This window comes from Gopherus evgoodei, chromosome 5 (assembly GCF_007399415.2).
Source record: "Gopherus evgoodei ecotype Sinaloan lineage chromosome 5, rGopEvg1_v1.p, whole genome shotgun sequence".
NCBI classification, from domain to species: Eukaryota; Metazoa; Chordata; order Testudines; family Testudinidae; genus Gopherus; species Gopherus evgoodei.
Window position 1 is genome coordinate 25,242,874 of NC_044326.1, and position 27,946 is coordinate 25,270,819.

At 42.8% G+C, this 27,946-nt stretch overlaps 1 protein-coding gene across 5 annotated transcripts in view; it reads left to right on the forward strand.

The window, feature by feature from the left end:
- Nucleotides 1–27,946, forward strand: part of PPP2R2C (protein phosphatase 2 regulatory subunit Bgamma) — a 292,304-nt gene that overhangs the window by 137,356 nt on the left and 127,002 nt on the right. For 2 of the 5 annotated variants that reach the window (XM_030563255.1, XM_030563254.1), the window contains exon 2: nt 14,279–14,430. The exons of the other annotated variants lie outside the window; for them this stretch is intronic. In XM_030563255.1, the coding sequence (XP_030419115.1) occupies nt 14,382–14,430 (49 nt within the window). In that variant the 5' untranslated portion in view covers nt 14,279–14,381. The remainder of the gene's footprint in view (nt 1–14,278; nt 14,431–27,946) is intronic. 5 annotated transcript variants of the gene reach the window in all.

Genomic DNA, 27,946 nt, shown 5'->3' on the forward strand with positions numbered 1-27,946 from the left:
GTATAGTCCTAATTAATATTTAACATCTTCACAGTGCTTTACAAATATTAACTATCCCCATAACACCCCTGTGAATGCTAGCATTTATCATGAAACTGAGGCACATAGAGTAAATGATTAGTCCAAGATAACAGAGTGAATCATGCCAGTTTAGAATTCCTGACTCTGAGACTACGTTTCATGCCACACGTTTATAAAATATTCTGTCGTAGAGCGGCAACTTGACCTAATGGTAGCGTATATAATCATGGGGAACAGGGGCGGCTCCAGGCCCCAGGATGCCAAGCTGCTTCGGTGGACCTCCCGCAGGTGTGCCTGTGGAGGGTCTCTTGGTCCCACGGCGGGAGGTCCACCAAAGCTGTGGAACCAGCGGACCCTGTGCAGGCAAACCACTGGAGGCAGCCTGCCTGCTGTGGTTGGGGTGGCAAAATCCCTAGAGCTGCCACTGATGGGAAATGGCCAGGAGAACTGCATCCATACAATCACTCACTGCTGCTCCTGCAGTCTCCATTCTGTGCAGGCTTCAGGAATGGGACAGTGGGACATTCTGGTGTCTTGCTATATTCAGATGAGGTTATTCAGTTTCAATCCTGTCCCCCCCCCCCAAAAAAAAAGAAGAGGCTTAGAAAAAAATAAACAGAACCCCCCTCCACACACTACACAGTTGCTCAGTAGCACTACATTCCAGAGAGAAAATAATGTAAGTGCTGTACTGTACTCTTTTTTTGTTGCTGTAATTACAGTGCGGAGAGATTGAATGGTGAACACAAGGAAGACTCAGACATTTAGTGCACTAAATGGTTTTCTTTGTAGTGGCTGCCATATGGGGTGGTGGAGAGAGCTCAGTGGTTTGAGCATTGGCCTGTTAAACCCAGGGTTGTGAGTTCAATCCTTGAGGGGGGCCATTTGGGGAACTGGGGTAAAAATCTGGGGATTAGTCCTGCTTTGAGCAGGGGGCTGGATTAGATGACCTCCTGAGGTCCCTTCCAACCCTGATAGTCTATGTATTGAAAGAAGAACAAGCAGAAAGAGATTTTATGGCTGATGCTGGGGGAAAACAGTTTGGCATATATAGTGAGATTGTTCAGGGACAGGTCAACTGTATGAAAATAGAAACAGTTTTAAGTTAAAATTTCTTATTTCAATAATCTTTAAAATAATCTTTTGGAGAAGGGTACAACTAGTTTGTAAGCTAGTTTCCTTCTCTTTCTGGGCCAAATTTTGCCCTAACTCAAGCACATGCACTGATTTTAATGGGAACCATGAGCAAGCTATTCAGTTTGTGGCTGACCCTGTAGCTTCATTTTAGTATATGCCTACAGTGCAATTACAGACTGAGATTGCCTCTTCTTTAGACAGAAATCTAACTAGTTCAGATGCCAGAGCAGCAAAGCTTCAGCAATGCACAAGAAAGGTTCTGCATGGGGTGGTACAGCCCATGCTGAGGCACACGCTGTCACAGCTGTACCACTACTGATCGATACCCAAGCTAGTTAGATTAGTTTGCAAGCTCTTTGTGGTTTTTTTGTGTATTGTAAAGTATTGAGCTTATTGTCAATGTGAAAAAAAGAAAGAAAGAAAGAAAGGATGTCTATAGATAGAAGAATTCTCCCGTTACTTTGGCACCTACTTATAGTGCTGTCTGGGGGAAAAAGATATCATGCTAGTCAAATGGTTTCAACCCACCAAATAGTCATGCTTCTGTGAGTGATGGTGCAGCATCACTGAAAGCCCTGCTAAGAGGGATTGCTGTTACCAAGCCTTGGGGTCACGAGGGCATGTGTTATGAGTTAATTATTTGAAACGTGGTCAGGACAACTTGTGCAACTGGTCAAAAGATTTCCAACATTGTTCAACACATGGAGGCTTTCTATGGAAGGACAAAGTCAAAAGTTATGTCAAGAGTCTTGAGATTGATTCCATTCCTTTGAACAAATCCCCTCAGCAAGTGGGGAAATGGAGTGATATAAACACCTAGATAGACAGGGCAGGCTTCCTTGTATGTAGGTGATGTCTACCCAAGGGCAGGACCAATACATTAGTTCTTGGTGATGCATACCAGATCTGAATGATGTTCTGCTAAAGGACATAGGCTTTATTAACAGATCTGGCATTACTCGACTAAATACTCATTCAGGAGGAATGCAAAACACTCCTTTCAGATTCCCCCACATGAATTTTCCTCAAGTCAAAGTGAATTGACGAAGGAACCTGAAAAACAGGTGCCTTCTGATTCAGTGATAAGGTTGGTATAAGAAAATGAATAGAATAGAATTCTTCTGTACCCAAGAGGATTGCCCTAACAGCAGGTGTCTTCCTCAGTTCCATTTTCCATTCATACCAAAGGCCCGTACCCCCAAAAACAAACACTTCACAAAAAAAGACAAATGGAAAGGGTGAGGGAAACTGATTTTTCATTATTCCCCAGATACTTGTTCACACCCCATACAGTGCATTCCAAAGAGACAAAAAGAACATGGAGTGGGTAAAAGTGTCAGGCTCTGTTCATATAGGCAAAAAGAGCGGGCCCTGCAGTGTCCATAGAAAGGAGATGGCAGTGTGTTTCCCAGTGTGGGCAGAACTTCCACTGAATGGAAGGTTGAGACCTGTTTTGGTAGAGTATTTGTATTCGAAAATTAAATCCATCAGTCAATATAATTGTGTTTACATTACTTTTTGTGATACTTGTTGGTACAGAAGAGGTGTATGTTTTGGTTGGTCACTGTGGTAAATATCCACATTTGGGCTTCTCTTCATATCACACTTCTTGCCTCGATCTCCACTTAGGGCTTGATGCAAAGCCCATTGAAATCAGTGGAAGTCTTTCTGATTTCCAGAGTAATGTTTGCAAAGTGCTTTGGCAATTGGAAGTGCTAATAAATGCTAAGTACTTTTTCCTTGCCCTGATTTTTGCATATTTCTAAATCATGTCAGAAAACCCTTCACTGTCTTTAAATGTTTGCTTGTTTATTTGTATTTTAAAATGTAGCTGTAAGGCAGCATTAGTACTTTACCAAACGTTAATGTTTAAGTTCTTCTGTGTCCAATCTTACCAGCCAAACGTGTTATTTGAGAAAGGTCAGGGGGCCTCTATCAGTACTGTAGAACATATTTTCTGGGGCACAGGCAGCACAAAGGGAGCAAAGATGACCTGCACATATCTGGATGTCAGAGACTAAGCGTAACTCTTGGCGGGGGCAGGGGAAATGTGACTGCTGCATACGTCTCCTCTGGGCTGAGGAGCAGCAGCAGAGCCAGAAGCACCAGAGTAGTGGCAAGCAAGTGCCTTGGGGAGCATCGTGTGGCAGCTGGGTTCCGCAGGCCGGGGGCATTGCTGCCTGGTGCCAGGCTCCTTTTGGGGAGAGGCAAGAGCACATCAGGAGTGCATCTTGGAGCTGTGCTGCCTGTCTTGCCTGGGGAGCGCCTGGCCGTGCAAAGGCATCCCTGTTCAGGGAGCAGGTCAGGGAGGGCTGCTGGGCAGTCAGCCAGTGCCCCAGCTCCCACAGCACAGAGAGCCGAGGGCACGGGCGGCTCCCACCAGCTTCCGATCTGCTGGCTCCTGGGAGGAAGCGATGGTTTTCAAACTCAGGAAGGGGGACCTAGGTAGGTGTGCCACACACTTTGAAAACCTCTGTGCTAAATGGAAGGCAGGAATCCTGTGGGGAAGGTGGGAGAACGTGACCCTGCATGGCCCCTTCCCCCCACATGTCGCCGCTGCATGGCTGAAGATTCCCCCAGTTCATGGGAGTCTCCAGTGAGTGTAAAACTAGCATCTACAGCTTCTACATCTCCCCCTCTGCAGCCTCTGGCACCAGGAATGTGTTTGAGGGTTGGGAAGGGAGTTGTGGGATATCACATCCTTGGGAACATAGCTAGTTGGCACAAGTTTAGAACAACAACAAGGCTATTCTAATTGGGTCTAGGTCAGAGAATCAGAGCCCTGGTCTGCACTACGAGTTTAGGTCAAATTTAGCAGCATTAGATTGATTTAACCCTGCACCCATCCACACGACAAAGCTGTTTTTTCCTACTCTTAAAATAGATTTCGGTACTCCTCCCTGACGAGGGGATTAGTGCTGAAATTGACCTTGCTGGGTCAAATTTGGGGTAGTATGGTTGCAATTCGATGGCATTCGCCTCCGGGAGCTATCCCAGAGTGCTCCATTGTGACCGTTCTGGACAACACTCTCAACTCCGATGCACTGGACAGGAAAAGGCCCACGAACTTTTGAATCTCATTTCCTGTTTGGCTAGCGTGGCGGTCCGCAGGTGAGTGCAGATCTCATCAGCAGAGGTGACCATGATGGAGTCCCAGAATCGCAAAATAGCCCCAGCACGGACTGAATGGGAGGTATGGGATCTGATCGCTGTATGGGGAGACGAATCCATGCTATCAGAACTCTGTTCTCAAAGACGAAATGCCCAAACATTTGAAAAAATCTCCAAGAGCATGAAGGACAGAGGCTATAACAGGGACCCGCAGCAGTGCCGCGTGAAACTTAAGGAGCTGAGGCAAGCCTACCAAAAAAACAGAGAGGCAAATGGCCACTCCAGGTAAGAACCCCAGACATGCTCCTTCTATGATGAGATGCATGCCATTTTAGGTGGTGCAGCCACCACTACCGCACCCCTGTGCTTTGACTCCGTCAATGGAGTAGCACGCAACAGCGATGCAGGTTTTGAGGACGAGGAAGATGATGAGAAGGAGGTTGAAGATTAGCTCACTGCAAGGAAGCAGAGAAACCATTTTCCCCAACATCCAGGAACTGTTTCTCACCCTGGACCTGGAGTCAGTACTCCCCCGAACCCACCCAAGGCTGCCTCCCAGATCCACCAGGCGGAAAAGGGACCTCTGGTGAGTGTACCTTTGTAAATATTATACATGGTTTAAAAGCAAACATGTTTAATGATTAATTTACCCTGGGCTTCTTGGCCAGTATAGCTACTGGAAAAGTGTGTTAACGTGTCTGGGGATGGAGCAGAAATCCTCCAGGGATATCTCCATAAAGCTCTCCTGGATGTACTCCCAAAGCCTTTGCAAAAGGTTTCTGGGGAGTGAAACCTTATTCAGTCCTCCATGGTAGGACACTTTACCATGCCAGGCCAATAGCACATAGTCTGGAATCATTGCATAACAAAGCATAGCAACATATGGTTCCAGTGTTTGCTGGCTTTCAAACAGAATGCGTTCTTTATTTCTCTGTTATCTTCAGGAGAGTGATATCATTCCTGGACACCTGGTTGAAATAGGGTGATTTTATTAAGGGGACATTCAGAGGTGCCCGTTCCTGCTGGACTGTTTGCCTGTGGCTGAACGGAAATGTTCCCTGCTATTAGCCACGCGGTGGGGGCAGGAGTAAAGCGATCATCCCAGAGAATTGAGTGTGTGTGTGTGTGTGTGTGTTTATTCGGGTTTGTGCTGCATGTTAACCTGAAAACCACATCCCCTTCTGCCAATGGCCAACCCAACGGCTGCTTGGTATGGGAAATGAGGGCGCTGCTGTTTGAAACCATTCTCACGTTATGAAGGTTAAAGAAGCCCCAAGACTGTGTCTTACCATGGCTGCCTGCAAGCCAAATTCTGTTGCCTGGCCCTGCATGAAAGATCTCTTGCACCAAACTGGCATACCCTCAATAAGAGGCAAAATGGGACCTTGTACTGAAAGCACATGTGCTGTGTAATATTAACAGCAATGTTTACCGTGAGTCTACCCATTGTTCTCTAAAATGTGTCTTTTTAACTACCACTCTCCCCTTTTTTTTCCTCTACCAGCTGCAAATGTTTCAATGCTCACACTATCTTCTCCTTCCCAGAGGCTAGCAAAGATTAGAAGGCGAAAAAGATGCAATCGTGATTAAATGTTCTCTGAGCTCATGCAGTCCTCCCACACTGAAAGAGCCCAGCAGAAAGCATGGAGGCAGACAATGTCAGAGTCCAGGAAAGCCCAATATGAACGTGAGGACAGGTGGTGGGCTGAAGATTATAAGTGGCGGGCTGAAGATAAGTGGCGTCAACTTGGTGACAGAAGGCAAGAGGCAATGCTGAGGCTACTGGAGGAACAAACTGATATGCTCCAGTGTATGGTTGAGGTTCAGGAAAGGCAGCTTGAGCACAGACCACCACTATAGCCCCTGTATAACCAACCGCTCTCCTCACCCAGACGCCCAAGAACGTGGTGAGGGGGCCTCTGGGTTCCCAACCACTCCACCTCAGAGGACTGCCCAAGCAACAGAAAGCTGGCATTCAGTAAGTTTCAATGTGCAGTGGAGCCTTGTCCTTCCCTCCTCCCCCACCCCACCTGGTGCTTCCCTCCTCAGCCCACCCCTCCCGGGCTACCTGGCAGTTATCCCCCTATTTGTGTGATGAATTAATAAAGAATACATGAATGTGAAGCAACAATGACTTTATTGCCTTTGCAAGTAGTGATCGAAGGTGGGAGGGGAGGCTGGTTAGCTTACAGGGAAGTAGAGTGAACCAAGTGGGGGGAGGTTCATCAAGAACAGGGGTCGGCAACCTTTCAGAAGTGCTGTGCCGAGTCTTCATTTATTTACTCTAGTTTAAGGTTTTGCATACCAGTAATACATTTTAATGTATTTAGAAGATCTCTTTTTATAAGTCTATAATACAGAACTAAACAATTGTTGTATGTAAAGTAAATAAGGTTTTAAAAATGTTTAAGAAACTTAATTTAAAATTAAATTAAAATGCAGAGCCCCCCGGACTGTTGGCCAGGACCCGGGCAGTGTGAGTGCCACTGAAAATCAGCTCACGTGCCGCCTTTGGCACCTGTGCCATAGGTTGCCTACCCCGATCAAGAAGAAACAAACAGAACTTTCACACCGTAGCCTGGCCAGTCATGAAACTGGTTTTCAAAGCTTCTCTGGTGCACACCGTGCCCTCCTGTACTCTGCTAACCACCCTGGTGTATGGCTGCGCATAATCAGCGGCCCGTCGATTTGCCTCAACCTCCCACCCCGCCATAAATGTCTCTCTCTTACTCTCACAGATATTGTGGAGTGCACAGCAAGCGGTGGTAATAATGGGAATATTTGTTTCGCTGAGGTCTATCCGAGTCAGTAAACTGCACCAGTGCACTTTTAAACCTGCAAATGCACATTCTACCACTAGTCTGCACTTGCTCAGCCTATAGTTGAACAGCTCCTGACTACTGTCCAGGGTGCCTGTGTATGGCTTCATGAGCCATGGCATTAAGGGGTAGGTTGAGTCCTCAAGGATAACTATATACATTTCAACATCCCCAACAGTTATTTTTAGTCTGGAAAAAAAGTCCCTTGCTGCAGCTTTTGAAACAGACCAGAGTTCCTGAAGATGCGAGCGTCATGTACCTTTTCTGGCTATCCCATGTTGATGTTGGTGAAAAATCCCTTGTGATCCACAAGTGCTTGCAGCACCATTGAAAAGTACCCCTTGTGGTTTATGCACTTGCTGCCTTGGTGCTCCGGTGCCAAGATAGGGATATGGGTTCAGTCTATTGCCCCACCACAGTTAGGGAATCCCATTGCAGCAAAGCCATCCTCTGACCTGCACATTTCCCAGAGTCAGTACCCTGGATATCAGCAGCTCTTTGATTGTGTTGGCTACTTGGATCACATCAGCCCCCACTGTAGATTTGCCCACTCCAAAATGATGCCTCACTGACCGGTAGCTGTCTGTCATTGAAAGTTTCCACAGGGCTATTACCACTCGCTTGTGAACTGTGAGGGCTTCTCTCATCTTGGTATTCTTGCGCTTCAGGGCAGGGGAAAGCAAGTCACAAAGTTCCATGAAAGTGCCCTTACGCATGTGAAAGTTTTGCAGCCACTGGAAATCATCCCAGACATGCAACACTATGTGATCCCACCAATCTGTGCTTGTTTCCCATGCCCAGATTCAGTGTTCCACAGCATGAACCTGCTCCATTAACACCATGATGTCCACATTGCCGGGGCCCATACTTTGAGAGAAGTTTGTGCCCATGTCCTCATGACTCTTGTCACCAAGCTGCCATAGTCTCCTTGCCTGATTTTGCTTTTGCAGGTTCTGATTCTGCATATATTGCAGGATAATGCATGGTGTTTACAATGCTCATAATTGCAGCGGTGATCTGAGTGGGCTCCATGCTTCCTGTACTATGGCATCTGCGCTGAAAAAAAGCGCAAAATGATTATCTGCTGTTGCTCTGAGGGAGGGAGGGGCGACTGATGACATGGCTTACAGGGTTGTCACACAGAATGGTCCCCTCAAGGATTGAATTCACAACCCTGAGTTTAGCAGGCCAATGCTCAAACCATGGAGGGAGGGGGGAGCAAATGAATACAATAAATCTGGTCTCTTTATTGTTTTGATCCACTCCATCTCTCTTATACATCTTAGACTGGCAGCAGGTTGTGCAGTATAATTGCTCGCCATCATCGTCTCCTGGGTGCTCGCCAGAAGATGGTGCAGTAGGATTGCTATTCATCATTGTTTCCTGGCTGCTTGCCAGAAGACGGTGCATTACGACTGCTGGCCATCGTCGTCTCCTATTTATGTCCAGGCGCCCCTGGCCTACCTCACCGAAGTCAGCTAAAAGAGCATCAAAGAGATGACGACAATGGCTACTAATCGTAATGCACCGTCTGCTGCCAGAAGGCAATGAGTTGCTGCTGTGTAGTAATGCAATACCATGTCTGGCAGCACCCAGGAGACATACGGTGACAGTGAACTGAGCGGCCTCCATGCTTTGTGGTGTCTGCACAGGTAATGCAGGAAAAAAGGCGAGAAACGATTTATTGCCGTTGCTTTCACAGAGGGACGGGGGGCTAACAACATTTACTCAGAACCACCAGTGACAATGATTTTGCCCCATCAGGCATTGGAAGCTCAGCCCAGAATTCCAATGGGTGGTGGAGACTGCGGGAATTGTGGGATAGCTACCCACAGTGCAATGCTCCGGAAGTCAATGCTAGCCTCAATACTGTGGACGCACTTTGCCGAGTTAATGGTCTTAAGTGGGGACACACACAATCGACTGTATAAAATCGATTTCTAAAAAATCGACTTCTATAAATTCGACCTAATTTTGTAGTGTAGACATACCCTAAGAGAGTTAGAGCTGGTTGCTGGTTCTCAGCATTTCCCTTTTCCCCCTGCCCTGGTCAGCTGTGTGGGCTACCTGAGGTTTAGGTAGAGCCCAGTGAGCTCCCTTGCTCTCCCTGAGCCTGTCAGGCTCCTGCTTTTGTCCCCCTGCATCCTTCCCATAGCAATGGTGCTGATTGAAACACTTAAGTTTGCTCTCACTTTCAGATCATAATCAAATACACATTTTCTTAATACAGGTTTCAGAGTAGCAGCCATATTAGTCTGTATCCACAAAAAGAACAGGAGTACTTGTGGCACCTGAGAAATTAACACATTTATTTGGGCATAAGCTAGAGCCCACTTCATCAGATAGAATGGAACATATAATAAGAAGAAATATCTATCTATATATCTATCTATCTACATACAGAAAACATGAAAAGGTGGAAGTTGCCATACCAACTCTAAGAGGCTAAGTAAGTGAGCTATTGTCAGCAGGAGAAAAAAACTTTTGTAATGATAATCAAGATGGCCCATTTCGGACAGTTGACAAGAGGGTATGAGGATACTTATTTCCCCATATTAAGTTTCCTCACACAACTGTCTGAAATGGGCCATCTTGATTATCACTACAAATTTTTTTTTCTCCTGCTGATAATAGCTCATCTTAATTGTCCTCTTAGAGTTGGTATGGCAACGTCCACCTTTTCATGTTCTCTTTTATGTCTAATATATCTTTTTACTGTATGTTCCATTCTATGCATCTGATGAAGTGGGCTGTAGCCCACAAAAGCTGATGCTCAAATAAGTTTCTTAATACAGTCACCCTGGAGGATAACAGTGTAGCACCTCAAAGGAAACAAGCATACCGAGATCACAGGTTACACATCATTGCTCTACCTCCTGGAACTTGGTGTTGAAATGTGTGCATTGTGTTAAGGAGGGGCATGCAGTAGGTTGAAAAAGGAGCATTATACTATTTAAAAATGAGATGAAGCAAAAGGCAATAACTTATACTGTAGGCATTTTGACCCTTGCAAATTTGGAATGTGTGGAACCCATCAATGCATCATTTCGGTTCTGTACTAACTCCGTTCATGACTTATACGTAGCCTTATAGCCCAGAAGTAAAAACAAAGGAGCAGCGAACTTCTTAAATTCCAAATTCATGTGTCTCAAATAGAAAGCAAAGCTAATCCCCAACACAGCCAAGTGTGAAGCAATTCTGCTCTAAACATTTCACCTCTGTGCGTTTACCCCGCTGCTGTGATTACATCTGTGCAGCTGTAAGTTTTCAGTAATGCTGCAGCAATTTGGTTTCAGTTTTTAATTAAAAAAATTCTCATAACTAGGGAACTGAACAATAAAGTATCCTTTCCCCTAAATAAAAAATGTTGAAGTGTTGTTAACAGTAACCATTGTGCAGATGGAACATGGAGAGATTCAGCAAGCATGAAATAAAGGAAAGTATGTTAGAAAAGGAAGAAATGTAAAATAATACACGATTGAAAAAGTAGTTTTACTCTTTCCCTTTGTTCTTCACCTCACTCGTTTCCCATAATAGGCCTAGTGATAATTTTGTAACTAGAGAAAGATGAGTTCTCTGGGAATTAATTTCTCAGCACAGTTAGCAATTCAGTGTTTGGGAAGTACCTGAACTGTAATATAATATTCAAATTAGGTATTGGTAACCAACAATCATACATTTAATACTTTGGAATCTCTGTAATTTACTACTCTGCACATATATGTTTTCATAAAGGGATATAAAGGTGATTTATTTTAGTACCACATTGTAAAGTGAACTACATTAAGGAGATTTTGACAAAGGCACACAATTATGTTTAGACACAGATAAACAAATATATTAAGCAGCATAACACCTGCATCATATATATTGAACATTTTCTATCAGACCTCTTTCCTTTGACTGATATCACAGTAGAACAAAATTAATTGGATGTTAATAGCTCTAAGTAGTGCAGGCTGAAGAGAATATTCTGTCTGGCAGCATACACCTTATATTCTTTGGTAAATCTGGGGAATAGAAAAAACTACTGTAGATCAAATATTAGCATAGTTATATCTTCGCTATTTGGATAAAAAAGATATCTCAGACCTCTGTGATCTAGTCTCTGGGAGAGCAAGCCATGCTCAAATCATTGTCTTTCTGACATTTCAGCACTAGACATGGAAGTGTGTGTCTGTATTAGGTACATTTCAATGGGTAAAGGTAACTTCGTTTGTTTCTAGACAGGTTTCGGAGTAGCGGCTGTGTTAGTCTGTGTCCACAAAAAGAACAGGAGTACTTGTGGCACCTTAGAGACTAACAAATTTATTTCAGCATGAGCTTTCGTGAGCTGTAGCTGAAATAAATTTGTTAGTCTCTAAGGTGCCACAAGTACTCTTGTTTCTAGACACTGTGCTATACCCTCTGGCCACCAGCCACTTTATGGAAATCTCACAACAATATCTATCGCTTTATAGAAGGACTAATCTGTCCAGCCAATGTTTACAATCAGATGATCTGAATGGAACCAGGAAACATTTCCACTATAAGAACTCACAAGTACTTTTGGTTGAAAATTCAAATTATGAGAATTTGCACTACAGACTTTCTAAAAACATTTAGCTAAAAATTCATTTAGTTGTACAGAAACATTACTAAATCCTGGAAAGAATAAAACAGATTTCTTCAAGCCATGGGGTGCATAGTTGATGGCACCGTAGTTTATAAACAGGGACCATAATTTTTAACACTCTTGCAAAATACCCAAGATCTACATATGACATCTAAATATTTCAGATGTGAACACTCACCCGATGTTGATATTATGGCCACTGAACTCCAGTTATTTGGTAAGTATGTTAAAATATTATTTTTATTAAATGGAACTTGTTTATTATTGATTTTTTTTACCAAACTAAGAGTTTTTCTAATGGATATTTCGTCACTGAAAATCAGTGTTACTATATAGACCCTTTTTCAATCCTCAAACCCCAGCCAATGGTAGATATAATCGTTCTGATAAACTTGAGCCTTGATTTGAAATACCGTTTTTGGAACATTAAAATGAGGTTGAGAAGCCAGAACATTACAAGAAGGGTGACAACAACTTTCGCTCCATGGAACATCTGCTGAGTGTTTTGCAGTGCCTTGCATGCAATATAACATGACTCATACATGGCACATTGAAAGAGCTGGCTCAACCAGAGGAAAGTGGACAAAAACATGCAGAAGCTGAGTGGAAAGCTTGAAGCAATTGAAGATGTAGAGATCATCTGGTGTAAAACACTTAGGTATGCACTTCTTTTACCAACAAAATGACCTAGCACTTGACTGTTTTCTAATAAATGTGTACACACTGATTTGTTGATGTCACTGTACTAATTTGTTAATAAGTTGAAGAAAGGAAACTGAAAACAACAAAACATAGATGGGCCCAACTCACTTGTCACTATGAATTTTCTGTCCCCTTCTCAGCCTTCTCTGTAAAAGGCTGTTGGATGGAGCAGTTTAACTGGAGTACTAATGATGTGGGAAAGCAAAAGAGAAGGACCTTGAGTTTGGTGCCACAGATTTATCAGTTGAAATTAGTTACTCACTCATGGGAAAGTCACAAAGGCTGAAGATTGTCAATGCACTGCTCTGTAACCTGTAGTACCTGACCTATGTTCTGTAGGCCAGATCGTTATGTATTTGATCCAAGCCATTGATCTTGTGTTGTGTTCTTGTCCTGTCCCAATTCACTCATCTAAGACACAGGTCTGCCAATGTGTTCTTAATGCTGTATTTCATTTTCTATTTTCTTCTCTAAGTCTAACGGGTTTGCAAAACTCATACCCAGAGAAGAAGAGTGGTTTTGGTCTCACCTCTCATATTATATAAATCATGAGCATCTGAGAATGGTGTGTGAAGCTTGGAAATAGTTCTCTGCCTCTTTCTTCAAAAACTACTCTAGTAACTCATCCCTGCTCTACTGCTGTTGGTTTCTTCCATTCAGAGACATGGACATGTCCTGATTCATCAGTATATTTTTCCATCCATGTGAGATTTTTGTTTTTAAAATAAAGATGTGGAAGTTACATGAGTATGAGACAGAAACATAGATTGGAGGTGGGTAATAGAAAGAGGTAGATACTTAGGTCCAATCTGGGAAAAGGAGCGAGCTTTCCTACTGTCTGTTTCCCTTCATCTTTAGACACACATAAGGGGTTTTGTTTGTCCTTTTTCTGTGCAATCCAATCTTTACACCTATCTACAGATGTACTGTCCACTGGATAAATTGGAATGAAGGCACAAATTCCACCTTGTCCTTGAACAGTATGCTGCCACCACCAAGTGAGTTAGACAGAGATTCAGGAAAAGGACCACTTAGAGTTCCTGTTTCCCCAAAATATCCCCCCAGCCCTCTTCACCCCCTTTTCTGTGGAGGCTTGAGAATACTCTACCAACCATATAGGTAACAAGTGAGCACAGACCAGATCCTTGGGTTTTAGGACACTAAAACCCAATCAGATTCTAAAAAAAAACCAGACTTTATTATAAAGAGAGAATAAGTAAAAGAATCACCTCTGTAAAATCAGGATGGTAAGTACTTTACAGAATAACAAAAGATTAAAAAACACAGAGGATTTCTCCTCTAGGCAAAACTTTAAAGTTATGAAAGCAGGGATAAACCTCCCTCTTAGCATAGAGAAAATTCACAAGCTAAAACAAAAGATAATCTAACACACTTCTTTGCTATTACTTACTATTTCTGCATACTAGATGCTTAGTCCAGATATGCTTAAGGACATGTATTTTTCCTGTCCTGGTTCCTTGCTGACTGAAGAGAACAAAACAAAGACACAAACAAAAACCTTCCCCCACAGATTTGAAAGTATCTTCTTCTCTTATTGGTCCTTTTGGTCAGGTGCAACCAGGTTATCTGAGCTTCTTAACCCTTTAGAGGTAAAAGAGGAATTAACCCTTTACAGGGTAAAGAGAGATTTTATGCTACCCGTAGCTGTATGTTTATGACAAGTGGTTTCTCTGCTTAAACCTCATTCTTAGAGCTGTCCAGGGATATTCTGTGGCCCAAGATGAGGATCTCTGCCATCAGAACTGTTTGATACAGAAGATCTCATAATTTTGGGGGGCAAGGAAACAAAGCAAACTCCAAAATGTTTAGCAGAAATAATCCAATGGCTTTATTTTTACATTTTGTTTGAAAGATACTACTTGCTGGCTGCAGTGTGTGTGGATTCATCTTCCTTCTGGAGCCTGAAACAGGTCACCACTAGAAAACCTTGCATTCAGCCTGATCCTGCAGAGAACATGGAAGGGGAGAGCATCTACGAGGTTGATTCTGAAGATGGGGTTGGAGGTAAGGGTGCCATCACTTGTTTTGTTTCCCTCCGCTGGCTGATTGTTTACAGGGAGTCCTTCCAGTGACCTGACTACAGACTCCACAGAAGAGGAACAAGTGTTAAGGGTCTCTTCAGTTTATCAAGTGTATTGTCACCCTATAATACATGCAATGAATAAAGGTATTATTTTAAAGCAGTTGCTTCCAAGAAGAAGTGACCTATCCAGAGTCCGCATGTGTTTTATTGTAACTGAGAGTTGTTAGTGGAGCCTGAGATTTCTTTATAGGTGACATAAATTCCAAATATTTATAAATAAAGGTAGATGAGACTTTCACTTTTCTCCTTCTTAGTCACTTTTCAGGAGTTCCACTCTTTTCTGCTTGCCATCTTCTGTCAACAGTTTTCTTTGCTGAGTGTAGAAAACTGCAGGAAGCAGCTTCTTCTGTTACTTGTGGAACATGTGTACTTAAGGGGCATTGTTTCCCAGCTCACCACTGATTATGTGAGAGTTCTGGAACAAATCACCTAACTTCTCTGTGCTGCGGTTTGCTCATCTGGAAAATGGGATTAACACCCCTCTTACACTTCATTGGGTATAACAAGGCCTAATTATTTGTGAAGTGCTCTAGAAAACTCGGACAGGTATTAAAGAATGGTAAAAACAGTGCATGCTGCTGCTTCACTCCCAACTCTTAATATAGCCCAAGCTCTGCTCACAGTAACTTCTGCGAACATCATTATCCAACATAGAACTGTATATTGAACTGCCTGTTTCACTATACTACATGAATGTCATAGACTCATAGACTCTAGGACTGGAAGGGACCTCGAGAGGTCATCGAGTCCAGTCCCCTGCCCTCATGGCAGGACCAAATACTGTCTAAACCATCCCTAATGAATTACTAAACCTTAGAACCTTCGGGAACATGCATATCCAAGTATTATGGAACAGAGCTCCGCTCCAAGTCTGCGTATCAGCAACATAATCATATTTTAGTTACTGAACTACACTGGAAACCTGTCAGGGTATTCTCCATCTGTGTTTACTTGATCCCTTTCAGTGATCCATATAGCAGTTTCCAGTACATGGTGACCATCTGCACCAGCAGTTCCACACATGCTAGGCAGTAGAATGGCTTCGCTTACTTAAATGACACTAATTTGTTAGTTTCCTTCTTCTTGCAACAAGGAGCTTGCAGGTGTTCCTCAGTTATGTCTATTATGAACACTCAGCAAATGCTGAGTAATTTTTAATTAGTAAAACCAAGTAAGATAACTACTAATGGTCATGTCAAATTACTTTATTTTTTTTGAAAATTGCTTGGTAATTTTCAGTTACTAACAGATGGTAAAGTAAATGTTGTTTACTTATGTAAGAGACGTATGCAATTATATAACAAAAATTTTACAGATATTTATCCATGCAAAAGATATGCCAAGATTGTCCTCTCCAGTTAGCTGAGTGATGAGTATATAAATACCCCTGGGGAAAGAGTGGGTGCTGTCTCCTTGCAATTGTTCTCCATTCCCCAAACTACTATGGAGCCCTCACTACAGGTTCAGTGCTGATATTGGGCTCTGTGCATTTCTGTTGGAGGGAAGAGGTAGAGCTGGAAGCGCGCTGCACTGTATTCTGTTGGCACTGAGGATATTCAAGCAGTTTTCAGCTGTGAGAGTTCATTTGAGAGTGTAGTGATTGGTGTGGTTTCACCCACATAGTTGTTGGTGGGGCATTTGATGCTCTGGTTTAGGTACAACGACGTGAAATGAGATAATCACTATTCTCTCAACTGAACTCACACAGAAAAATGAGACAAAAAACACTCTATCACCCATGGGTGAACACTTTTTCACAAAGCGATCATTCTGTATGGGATCTCTCAGTCCTTGTCCTCAAAGGAAACCTGCAAAACGCCTTCGAAAGACAAGCCTGTGAACTTAAATTCATAACTCTGCTAGACCCCAAAAATCATAAAACCAGAGACACTGGCTTTATGGCTCATTACAGCAATGTGTAATCTACTAACCCTTGTTTGTCCTATGACTGCAGAGGTGTTAATTGCCCAATTCACTTTAACTGGTCTCTGCAATATGTTTACACCTTGTGCTTAACAATCTGTCCCACCTTGTATTTAACTGTGACACTCTGATTACTTTTTCCAGACCTGAAGCAGAGCTCTGTGTAGCTCAAAAACTTGTCTCTTCCACCAAAAAAAGTTGGTCCAATAAGATATTACCTCACCCATGTCTCCCAACACGACTACAACTCTGCAAACCACATTTAATGGAGTTACTGTGGTGAGAACAGAATCTGGACCAGCACATACAGGGTTTTTTGTTTTGTTATTGGTTTCAGGAAAATGCCAGCGCTTTTTATCGTAAAGGTCTGTAATGATTCCTTGAGCTAAAAAGAGACTCACTTCAGCAGGATTCAGGGCCTGCCTGTACTTGAAATGCTGTGCTACTGTAGTGCTTCAGTATAGATGCTCTCTATCCTGGCAGTAGCTAGGCCAATGACAGAATTCCTCCATCAGCCTAGTGCTATTTACACTGGTGTGGGGGGTCGACTTAAATATGTTGCTTATGTCTGTGGATTTTTCACACTTCTGATTTTTCACCAGGCCTCAGCTTCAAAATAACTTGTCACATTCTGTTGCTTATGCTTTTCTTCTAGTACAAGATTGGGATGTGTGTGAGCGGGAGGGAAACAAAACAATTTTCATTCTGAAAACATTTCCTCCTACGGGGAAAAGCTGCTTGGGGCAGGACCCGCCTTTTTGTTCTGTGTTTGTGCAGCACCTAGAACTGTGGGGGTCCATGACTGGGGTTCCTAGGCACTATGGTAATATAAAAAAAAATAATAAAAGCTGACCTGCTGGGGCTCCAAAGCCTACCAAGAACTGTATGAGATTTGGAGAGGAAGAATGATTTGGGGAATAAAACCTAGGAGAGCTGGAATCTATTCTTCGCTCTTCCACAGACCTCAAATGTGGCTTTGGGTAAGTCTCTTGAACCACTTTGCCTTGGTTTTCTCATTGATACTCATATATCAAGATTATAAGTGTTGACAGTTTTTGAATCAAGTATCTAAAAAGGGAATTCTAAATAATTTTACCAAACACATTGTAGTTCTGCATGAAATAAAAACAGAGCTTATAAATGGAGTGTCAGCTCTCATTTTCCATAACATGTATGGGTTTTGTTTTTCTTTTTTACTAAGGAATGTGTGTACTTTATATGTGAAGGGTTCGTGACTCCCATTTGAAACTTATGAGAATTACATATGTTTATAGCTAGAAGTACAGGTTCTGCATCAGCATGACATTAACAGATGACATTTCAGTGATTGGTGACAAAACCAGATGTATGTCCCTTTTTAGCTACATCATTAGAATGAGTCAAAGGAAATTAACAGCTCCAAATAATGAAATGGCATTTGGTTTTCACTGATTCTAGATACAAGAGTTTTTGTTGCAAGCGTGTTATTTAAAGATGAATTTATTTTAATGCATAATGGGTCTGATCCTCAGAGGTTTTGAACACCCACTGACAGCAGCTGAAGTTTCAAGAGCTCTGCAGCCTTTCCATATCAGATCCAAAGTGTGAAAAAAAGTGACTCTAGTGCAATATTTTATCCACTGTATGCAAGTGTGGAAATTCAGGCCAATTTTTTCAAATTTGGGATCCTAAAGCAAAGTGCCTGAATCCATATTAAGGTTCCCAAATAAATGCCTGATTTTCAGAGGTACTCAGCACCTCTGATGTCTAATTCACTTCAGTGGAAGCTGTGAATGCTCAGCATCTCTGCAAATGAAGCCACTTATTTGGGAGCCTCGATACAGATTGAGGTGCTTAACTTTATGCTGTCAAGTTTTAAAATTGTTGGTGTTGGCCTTTAATGTTAATGCAATTGGATGCATTGTGAGAGCATTTTTAACTGAATGCATCATTTCCCCATTTGGTGGCAGATTTTTCATTGGCCTTTAAATGGATCCAGGTGGGGCAGGAATTCCCTATTTCCCTCCTCCCAGGCAGCAGCCAATCACAATTACAGCCCCATTGCGTTCCTTCATCCTAGGAGCCCTAGAAGGTATTATCATCCTGAGGCATTGTGACTCCTCATGTCCTTCTAGGGCAGTGTGGCTCTACCCCACATTCACTGTGGGCCTGTGCCAGGTGGGCTCAAATTTTATTTTCAGTAAGTGATTGTCCCCATTTCTGATGTCTCAGCCCTCTCATCCTGCTCATTACAGGAAATAACCATTTGAATAATAGTGTGGATTTTCAGTATTCTCTTAGATGTTTCTTGAGAGGCTTTTAATCCTTTCTGTTATATGCTGATTACTATGACTAGATTATCTGTCACTTATTCAGCCAGTCCCATTTGTTATCTAACTGGGAGGGCATATCAAATGGCACCCTGGGCCACCTGGTCTGGCCTGGGTCTGATGTTAGTCAATATTTTCATTAATGATTTGGATAATGCAGTGGAAAGTATGCTTTGTGACAGACCAGACCAGTGTGGTACAGGAGTCTGGTAGAGGGCAAATATATTGGTCACTGGATGAGTAGTTTTCTGTTCCCTGAGTGACCAGAGCAGGGGCTGCACTGGAGTAATCAGGAACCTGCTAGAACCAATTAAGGCAGACAGGATGATTAGATCACCTGCAGCCAATCAAGGCAGGGTAATTAGGGCACCTGAGTTTAAAAAGGAGCTCACTCTAGTGAGGTGGGGAGGGGCAAGAGGAGAGGGAGTGCGTGTGAGGAGCTGGGAGCAAGAGGCGAAAGGAGCTGAGAGTGAGAGGGTGTGCTGCTGGAGGACTAAGGAGTACAAGCGTTATCAGACACCAGGAGGAAGGTCCTATGGTGAGGATAAAGAAGTGTTTGGAGGAGGCCATGGGGAAGTAGCCCAGGGAGTTGTAGCTGTCATGCAGCTGTTACAAGGGGCACTATAGACAGCTGAAATCCACAGGGCCCTGGGCTGGAACCCTGTGGAGTAGAGGGTGGGCCCGGGTTCCCCCAAACCTCCCAACTCCTGATCAGACACAGGAGGAGTTGATCCAGACTGTGGGGGAAGATCACTGAGGTGAGCAAATCTGCCAATAAGCGCAGGACCCACCAAGGTAGAGGAGGAACTTTGTCACAGCTTATAAAATTTGTGGATGACAGCAAGCTGAGAAGGGTTGCTAGCATTTTGGAGGACAGGATTAGAATTCAAAACAGCCTTGGCAAATTGGTTTGAATTCAACAAGATTAAATTTAATAAAGGTAAGTGCAAAGTGCTACACTTCAGAAGGAAAAATCAAAGGCACAGCTACAAAAGGGAAATAACTTGCTTGACAGCAGTATTGTTAAAAAGGACCTGGGGGTTACTTTGGATCACAAATTTAATATGTGTCAACAACATGATACAGTTGCAAAAAAGGCAAATATCATTCTGGGGTGTAGTAACAGGAGTGCTGTAAGACATGGGAGATAATTGTCCCACTCTTGGCACTAGTGAGGCCTCAACTGGAGTACTGTGTCCAGTTCTGGACACCACACTTTAAGAAAGATGTGGACAAATTGGAGATAGTTCAGAGAAGAGCAACAAAAATGCTAAAAGGTTTGCAAAATCTGACCTCTGAGGAAAGGTTAAAAAATCTTCATGTGTATGTTCTTGAGAAAAGAAGGCAGAAGGGACATAATACATTTTCCTATATGTTAAAGGCTGTCATAAAGAGGACAGTGAACAATTGTTCTTCGTGTCCACTGAAGATAGAGCAAGAAATAATCATCCTAATCTGCAGCAAGGGAGATTTAGGTTAGAGATTAGAAAAATCATTCGAACTATAAGGGTAGGCTTCCAAGGACTGGGATCCCTGTCACTGGAAACTTTAAAAAACAGGCTAGAGAAACACCCATCATAGATTGTCTAGGTGTACTTGATGCCCTCTTGAGGTTCTTTTCAGCCCTACATTTCTATGATAATGAGGGATTTTTTAATACACAATACTATTTGTTTTTGCAAAGGGTCTGATGGTGAATATAAAAATGCAGAATCAATACCAGGGAATGAACATTTCCTTGCTGTCTGTATACTGTACTTTATTGACATTCTGCAATGTAATAAATATTTGAGGATTTTGTTCTGCATCCCAGCACCAAGCATACCAAGAAAAAAAGGTATAAATAAAACCATTTCTTACAGAGAGTAAACCATATCAATCTCTGGTGTAACTCGACTGGCATCAGTGGTGTTACACCAGGCCCAGATTTGGCTTGCTATCTTCACTTGTGGCTCTGATTCAAGCAAAGAAATACCCATTTCACATTAGCTAGGTCACAAGTTTAGTTGCCATGGTAGTCAGCAATTTTTTAACCAATCAGCTCTCTTTCAGGATGATTCAGCTCAGAGTAACAAATCAGTCACACTGCACTCGAGCTGTAATCAAAGCAGCAGCTATTGTTGGTTTTAAAATCTACAGAGCCTGTGAGAACAGAAATATTTGTGTTAGAAGAGGAAATGTACAGTACTGTATCAATGCAATATATTCTGTAATATGTTGAATTTAAACCAGTTGCGGTGTTCCTATCAACAGTAAACTGTTTAAAAACATAATTCAGTAAGTGGGGTAAATTGTCCCCACCATTTGGACAAAAATGTGTATACTACAGCAATACACAGAATCATACTTTAGTTACAGCCTTTCATCACAATACAGTGCATACCAGTCTTTCTTCTTTCAAGCTACTAAATGGAAGTATATTATTGCCACTAATGGAAGACTCCCAGACCATGCTGTCTGTTTGCTTCCTTATTATACTGTTCTCTGGCTAATCAAAACTGCTGCAAGACTTCTCCAGTAATGTAAAAACATTTTTTAAAGTTATGGCTGTATAGTGGATACACTTTCTTAGTTTGTGTAATTTCAGAAATGTAAGCTGTAGACAATAGCAGATACTAAGGGTTATAGTTTCAAAAGGACTAAAAATGTGCATAACCATTAGCATGGACAACTGCATTTGCACATGGAAGCAGGCAGCTAAACAGAAGTCCGCTGACAAGGTTCATCCAAACCGGCATTGCTGGAGCTCTCCACAGAATTTAATACGATTGGTCATGGAATCCCCCTCTTTCAATGTATAGGTGCAATAGAGGCAACAGGATCACACTGAGACACCTTCACCTATTGCTTTTGGGCTATGCCTAGAGTGGTGATGGGCACTTGCATCTCCACTTCCAGAGCTCCCACCTGTTGAGTCCTATGGGGACTCATCTTTTCCCCAGTCTTGTTCTTCATCTATTGAAGCCATGAGGGGAGTGAGTTTGTGACACATCATGGACTAAAATGCTAGTAATATGCAAATAGCATCTAGGTTTACACCATTTCCCATCCTCATTAAACAGCATCATCTTCCAGCAGTCTAAGGGTTTAACTGAGATCAGCAACTGAATGACAAATGACTGCCGGATGCTGAGTCCTAAGAAGACAGAGGTGATGCTAGTGGGAAGCACTTTGAAGAATTTGCCACCTCTGTAATATCATTCTGCACTGACAGCATCTTCCTTCAGATTGTTGAAGCCCACAGTTTCATTGTGCATATGGATTCCCCACAGCTTCTGGACACCTAAATAGTGACAGTCACAAGAAGCACCCTTTTCCATATGCAGCTGGCAAGATGAGCATGCGCTTTCCTGTCAGATTTAGTCTTAGCCACAGTGATCAATGCATTCGTGACCTGCAGACTCGATTACTGTAATTCTTCATGTCTGCTTATGAAACTGCTAACTTTAAAAAAGCTACAGCTGCTTCAGAACACAGTAAATCCTTTGCTCCACCAGAAAGTCTGCCCAGAACACTCACTCCAATGTGTGTCATGCTTTCTTCATTGGATCCTCATTTGCAAAACCCTCCATGGTACTGGCCCTAGTTACCCAAGAAGCCACCTTACGCTGTGTGTGACCCTGGCCACCTTTGATGGCGACTTTGCACTAAAACAATGGAACTGTCAACCTCAAGAGCGTAACACGTGTGTGCAGGAGACAGAGTTTTCTTAGTGCTTTGTCTGTGAATTTGGAACTCATTCCTGAAAGAGATCAGGATGACCACGAACTTTGGTTCATTTCAAACAAAATGCACAATCTGCTTATTAGCCTTCCCAAAATAATACCAACAAAAAAGAACAGAAAAAAGTCCAGGTCTCACAGATTGGAAGGAGGGAGTGAGTGTGTGTTATATATTTATAAACTGGCCCCATCTACAGAATTGGTAAACTGCAAACCTTAATGATCTGCTCTAGGGTACAGATAAGTTTAAAAATAAACAGTACCAAGACTGCTTCCAATTGACTATATAGTTACACATGCTTGTTTGCTTAAATTGTTCTGCTTCTGGTCAGTTGCAGTTTATATTAGCTCCAGATCCATGCATTTCAGACAGAAAAGCATGTTTCATTTGACTAACTCTACTTTTGGTAAAACGGTGCCTATTCACTGGTATAGCCATAGAAGATGTGTAATTGGTGATCATGGATTTTGGAGAATGGAAGAATTTTGGTGGACCAACAGTTCATTGTGGAGGCTGCTGGTCTAACACCTATGTTCTTTCACATTTTGAATCATCATTGGAGGTCTAAGGACACAGCTGAGCCATTAGATGGTGAAAAAACAAAACAAAATCACCAAACACAAACAGATAAAACTAGATAAAACTAGATCATGGTATGCTAGGTATATTTTCCAAAAGGGGCTGATATTTTTATAGTACTTCGTTCTTAGATGGGTCAGTGGTTGGAGCAGTTTACTGGCAATTTATTTTTTCATATTTGGATACAAGGTGGTTGTCAGTTGTTCCTTTCATTTTCATGAACCAGTGGTCTATCCTGTGCTCCAAGAGAGGCAAGCTAAATTACACAATGTGTGGTAAAGACAAATAGTGCAGTGTAGCAAGTAAAATACTTGGTTGGGTCGTGACATGAACTGTGAGATGCTTTATATCAGCCATCACTTTCTTCTGGAGCTGAATTTGCAGAGATGGGAGAAAGAAATGATTGAATAGTTTTTAATGGGCATACTGGATCTGTGAGTTGCACTCAAGTTTATACAGGCACAGTTATGGAAAATATTACTGGTTTGTAAATATTAAATAGATTGGAAACTTCATGGAACGTTTCCTGATGATTATTAAATTTAAGAATTTCAGTCTGTTCTATCAGCATTTTATTATGCTGACAAACTTTTCTTAATAACCATTGAAATTTTCTTGTTTCATCATACTGCAGTTGTTAAATTGCTGTGCATTCTGCATGAGCGTGGGCCTCACAAAATTGGTTTTGTATTGTATTCTCTTTGAAAAAAAATAGTGGTGAAATCCTGGAGTTTTGTCATTGACTTTGGTGGGGCTAGAATTTCACCCTCTGACTGTACATTATATTCCAAACTTATTATATATCTGTACACTCAAACACTGTAGAGATGGATAACATCCACAAATATATTATCACAGAAATATGACTTACTAAAAATTTTTTCCTTTTTGAGGCAAATCCTGAACCATGTACCAAGCCTGATTACATAGGATTTGCATATAGAAAGTTCAGTATTTAGGGCCAATGCAAGGTATGCCATTGCTGCAGCCTGAAAGCAGCAGTAGCCTCCTCTGCAGCTTTTATGCACGCTTTGAGAAGGCGTTTGGCCAATGGATCGACATAGTTATGGAAACCCTGCACATTGGCCAGACAGAGCCACCATAGAGTACAGTTTTGTGGTGCACAGGGAATGCCTCTTGTGCAGGTTCCTTACATCATTCCACCCATGTGCATTGAACTACCTTGGTTCCATTGCCATCAGGACTTTCTGTAACTTCATGAGAGCTGTGGGTGGAGATTTACTCTTCATTGTGAAATACAAAATATATTTCCACACTTTGAACCATATGCTTTCTCCCTTACGAGAGGAAGAATTGGTGAGCAAATGGCATAAAAGAGGCAGAGAAGAGTCTGAGGAAGGGAAAGTAGCTGCATAGCATCAATTCCTACCACTGCATATGTCGGCTTCGGCCACTTTGAATAATTAATCTGCCAGAGTCGCTTCACATAGTGAAGGAGATCATGGACTGTGGGCAGGAGAAGGACATCAGGAACCAGCTGCCGTATGTGCTGTTCCCTCCCAAGCCTGTCCGTTTTTGCTCTGTGCAGTTCTAACTTCCCTCATGAGCTCTTAAATGGACAAGCTGCTCCCAGTGTTAGTGCACCAATGGCAGCACAGCAGTGAAGCCAGCTTAGAAGATGGGGGCTTGGAAGCCATGTCCATCCTCTTTGTGCAACTGGGCTTGGAACCATGGACTTAAAGCCATCTTAACTACACATGCCTATACTATGTGTTTGATGGACTATCTGTCCTACTGCCTTATGTACCAATGCTGGTACTACGAAGGTAAGGTGATGCTTTGCATCCTCAAGAAAATAAAATAAGACTTTTTAAACATAGATGTTCCCCTACTGTGCATGTTCCCTACCTAAGGGAGCATTGGAGTCCTCAGAGACCAAATACTTGTACCAGAAGCAGGTGGAGAAAATGCTGGAAGCCAGCCAGCCTTTCTCTTGTCCATTAATTGTCTGTGCTATATAATTAACAGACTCTACTGCAACGTGCACAACATCCACTTAGCGGGAAATAGTATTTCTACCAACTGACAACCAGTCACCAGAGCTCATTTAGCCTCGGTGACAAGATGGCCGATATTAGTATGATGGGTCCTGCGCTTTTCTTGGTGTGTGTGGGGGGGCTAAGATGCCACCCCTTGCCCCTGCTCTTGGGGCACCAAGGGCCCCGCTAGAGGCCCGGGAAGGTGGTAAAACAGGGAAGCAGGGGAGGCAGTCTGAGTTTGCTCCTCACTCTGTCTCTGCCCCTCTCAACCCCTGATGCACTTCCTGATTGGGTGTGGAACCTTCAGTCCTTAGATGCTGGGGGAGGGAGTCTCCCTCCTCTGCTGGGGGAGGGTCTCCTTTACTTCGGTTCTCTGGTCTTTCAAATCTCACAACACACCTCCAAGTTCCAGTCCTCTCTCTCCTTCCTCCTCATCCTCCCTGACTGCCTGAAGCATGGGGTTTTATTAGATTCCTGACAGGGCCTTAATTCACGGCAGGTGCTCCAATTAACCTGTAGCCAGCCTCCCTAGTCTACAGGGAACCATGCCTTAATTAGCCTAGGGCTTATATATTTCCCCTCTATCACTCTCTCACCGCTCCCTGGCCCTCCTTGTATCACACCTGTTACAGCAGAGTGCACTGTAGGATTGCTGTTTATACGTCCTACATATTGCTGCAGCCAGTACTTGAGCTGTGCATGTCATGTTCCTTAAACAGCTGCCGTATGCACTGAAAAAAAGAGTCTCCATCTAGCTGAGACAAAAGGATTTGCACTGAATTTGACTCAGTTTGAAGTTACTTCTAGCTCGTGTCCCATCTGGCCACCTCACGGCACATTCCACGAGAGCTCATGCGTCGTCGGCAGCTTTCCTGGCGCACGTGCCTATCCAGGAGATATGCCGTGCAGCGACCTGGTCATTGGTCCACACATTCACTGCACACTATGCACTAGTCCAGCAATCAAGAGATGATGCGGCCTTTGGCATAGCAGTCCTAAACACTGCCACATCTCACTCCGACCCCACCGCCTAGGTAAGGCTTGGGAATCGCCTAACTGGAATGGATATGAGCAATCACTCGAAGAAGAAAATACGGTTACTTACCTTTGTAACTGTTGTTCTTCGAGATGTGTTGCTCATATCCATTCCAAACCCACCCTCCTTCCCCACTGTCGGAGTAGCTGGCAAGAAGGAACTGAAGGGTGGCCGGGTTGGCTAGGGTATATATTGGGCGCCATAGCGGCGCCACTCCAGGGGGTGCCCAGCCGACCCGCCAGGGTTGCTAGGGTAAAAGTTTCTCCGAACGTGCACGCGGTGCGCACACACCTAACTGGAATGGATATGAGCAACACATCTCGAAGAACAACAGTTACAAAGGTGAGTAACCGTCTTTTATAGCAGGCTCATCAGTCTCTAGCTGGCCTAGCCACCACTGGGGCACAGAGTGCCACTCCGAGCAAGCAAAGCTTACAATAAGAATGAGATTCTTGGGGTTCAGGATTGTAATTTTGGGCTGTGAGTGGTTATTCCTTCTGACATGACTCTTTAACAATTTACATATTTTGTTGAGAAGTTAATGCAAGGGTCCTATAATTTTCTTGTTTAATGAGTGTAACACAACAATTCATTGAAGAACAGCTACTACCTTTCAGTAGATAGCAATAGGTCACAGCTCTGACATTTGGATAATTGGCAGTTTCTGTGCGTTTTTAATGGAATGTGAAGATGATCACATCTTTGGTTGCTTAATGATGATGCTAAATATGACATGATTCAAGTTGCTGATAGTGGTCTGTGTGTTTCTAAGCACTGGATTCATTTATCAGAAAATTTAGCACTCTCAGATAGAAACATCCAAAGGTAACTAAATTGCAAATGTATTTCTTGGAGTGAAGGTTACATTGTGAAAATTTTATAATTGGGCTTTATTTCAAGATCACTGAAGTCATGCTGTTCCTGCGCATCTTCAGATGGCTTATATGATGTAACAGGAGAGCTATATGATAATCATTGTTACAGGTAGAGGTAGCAGTGATCACTATATTTAGGTTGCCTAATACTTAAGAAAAGGTTGCAGGACTCCCCCACTCCACTTTAAAGAAAGTTTTAACACCTTCTTTATTTCAGATTTGGCAGGGACAAAGCTCTGGTGCTAGGGAAATGAATTTGTCCTAGGAAATTCCATTCATATTTAGCTGTGTTACAGATTGCTAAAAATTGCCATTTCCCTCTATTGCTTGCATTTCTCGAGAAAACAGCATGTCAAAATAATAATGGAACGTGAACATTCGAAAGAGCAGCAGCCCACTCTGCACTGGAAATGTCTGGGAACTGTCAGAGTAGCTATAACGGCAACAGTAGGGGAGGGAGATGGAGTGGGTTGGGCTTACCCATCTTGACCTACCTCTGGGCCTGGCATATGTCTCCAGCACCTTATCCTCATTCACCCCACATATGGGTGAACTCCAACATTATTCAGGACACAGAATGAGTGCACAGTGGGGCTATAATAATGTTGCACGGGCAACCTGAAATCTGGCATTTCCTAATTGTTGAGCGTTTGACTTGGAAACCTAAATAACTTTCTTTTCACATTTAATGTGTAATTTAATATATTATAGTAACACCCAGTATCCCCAGCCAGATGCTAGCTAGAGTTAGAATGTGATGATGTAGAGATGGGTCATCTTAGCTCCAGTTCAAGAGTATAGAGGACTGAACATATCTCTGAAGCAAGAGCAAGAGGCGGAGGTCCTTAAGGGAGGAATTCTAAGAGCCAGGTCCAGATGGAGCTATTGTGCTGGATGTGAACACACGTATAAACACATTCAAATGCACAGTGCCTGCTTCAGTGATGTTACAATCTAAGATGACAAATGACAGGCCAAGGTTTTGGGGGAGT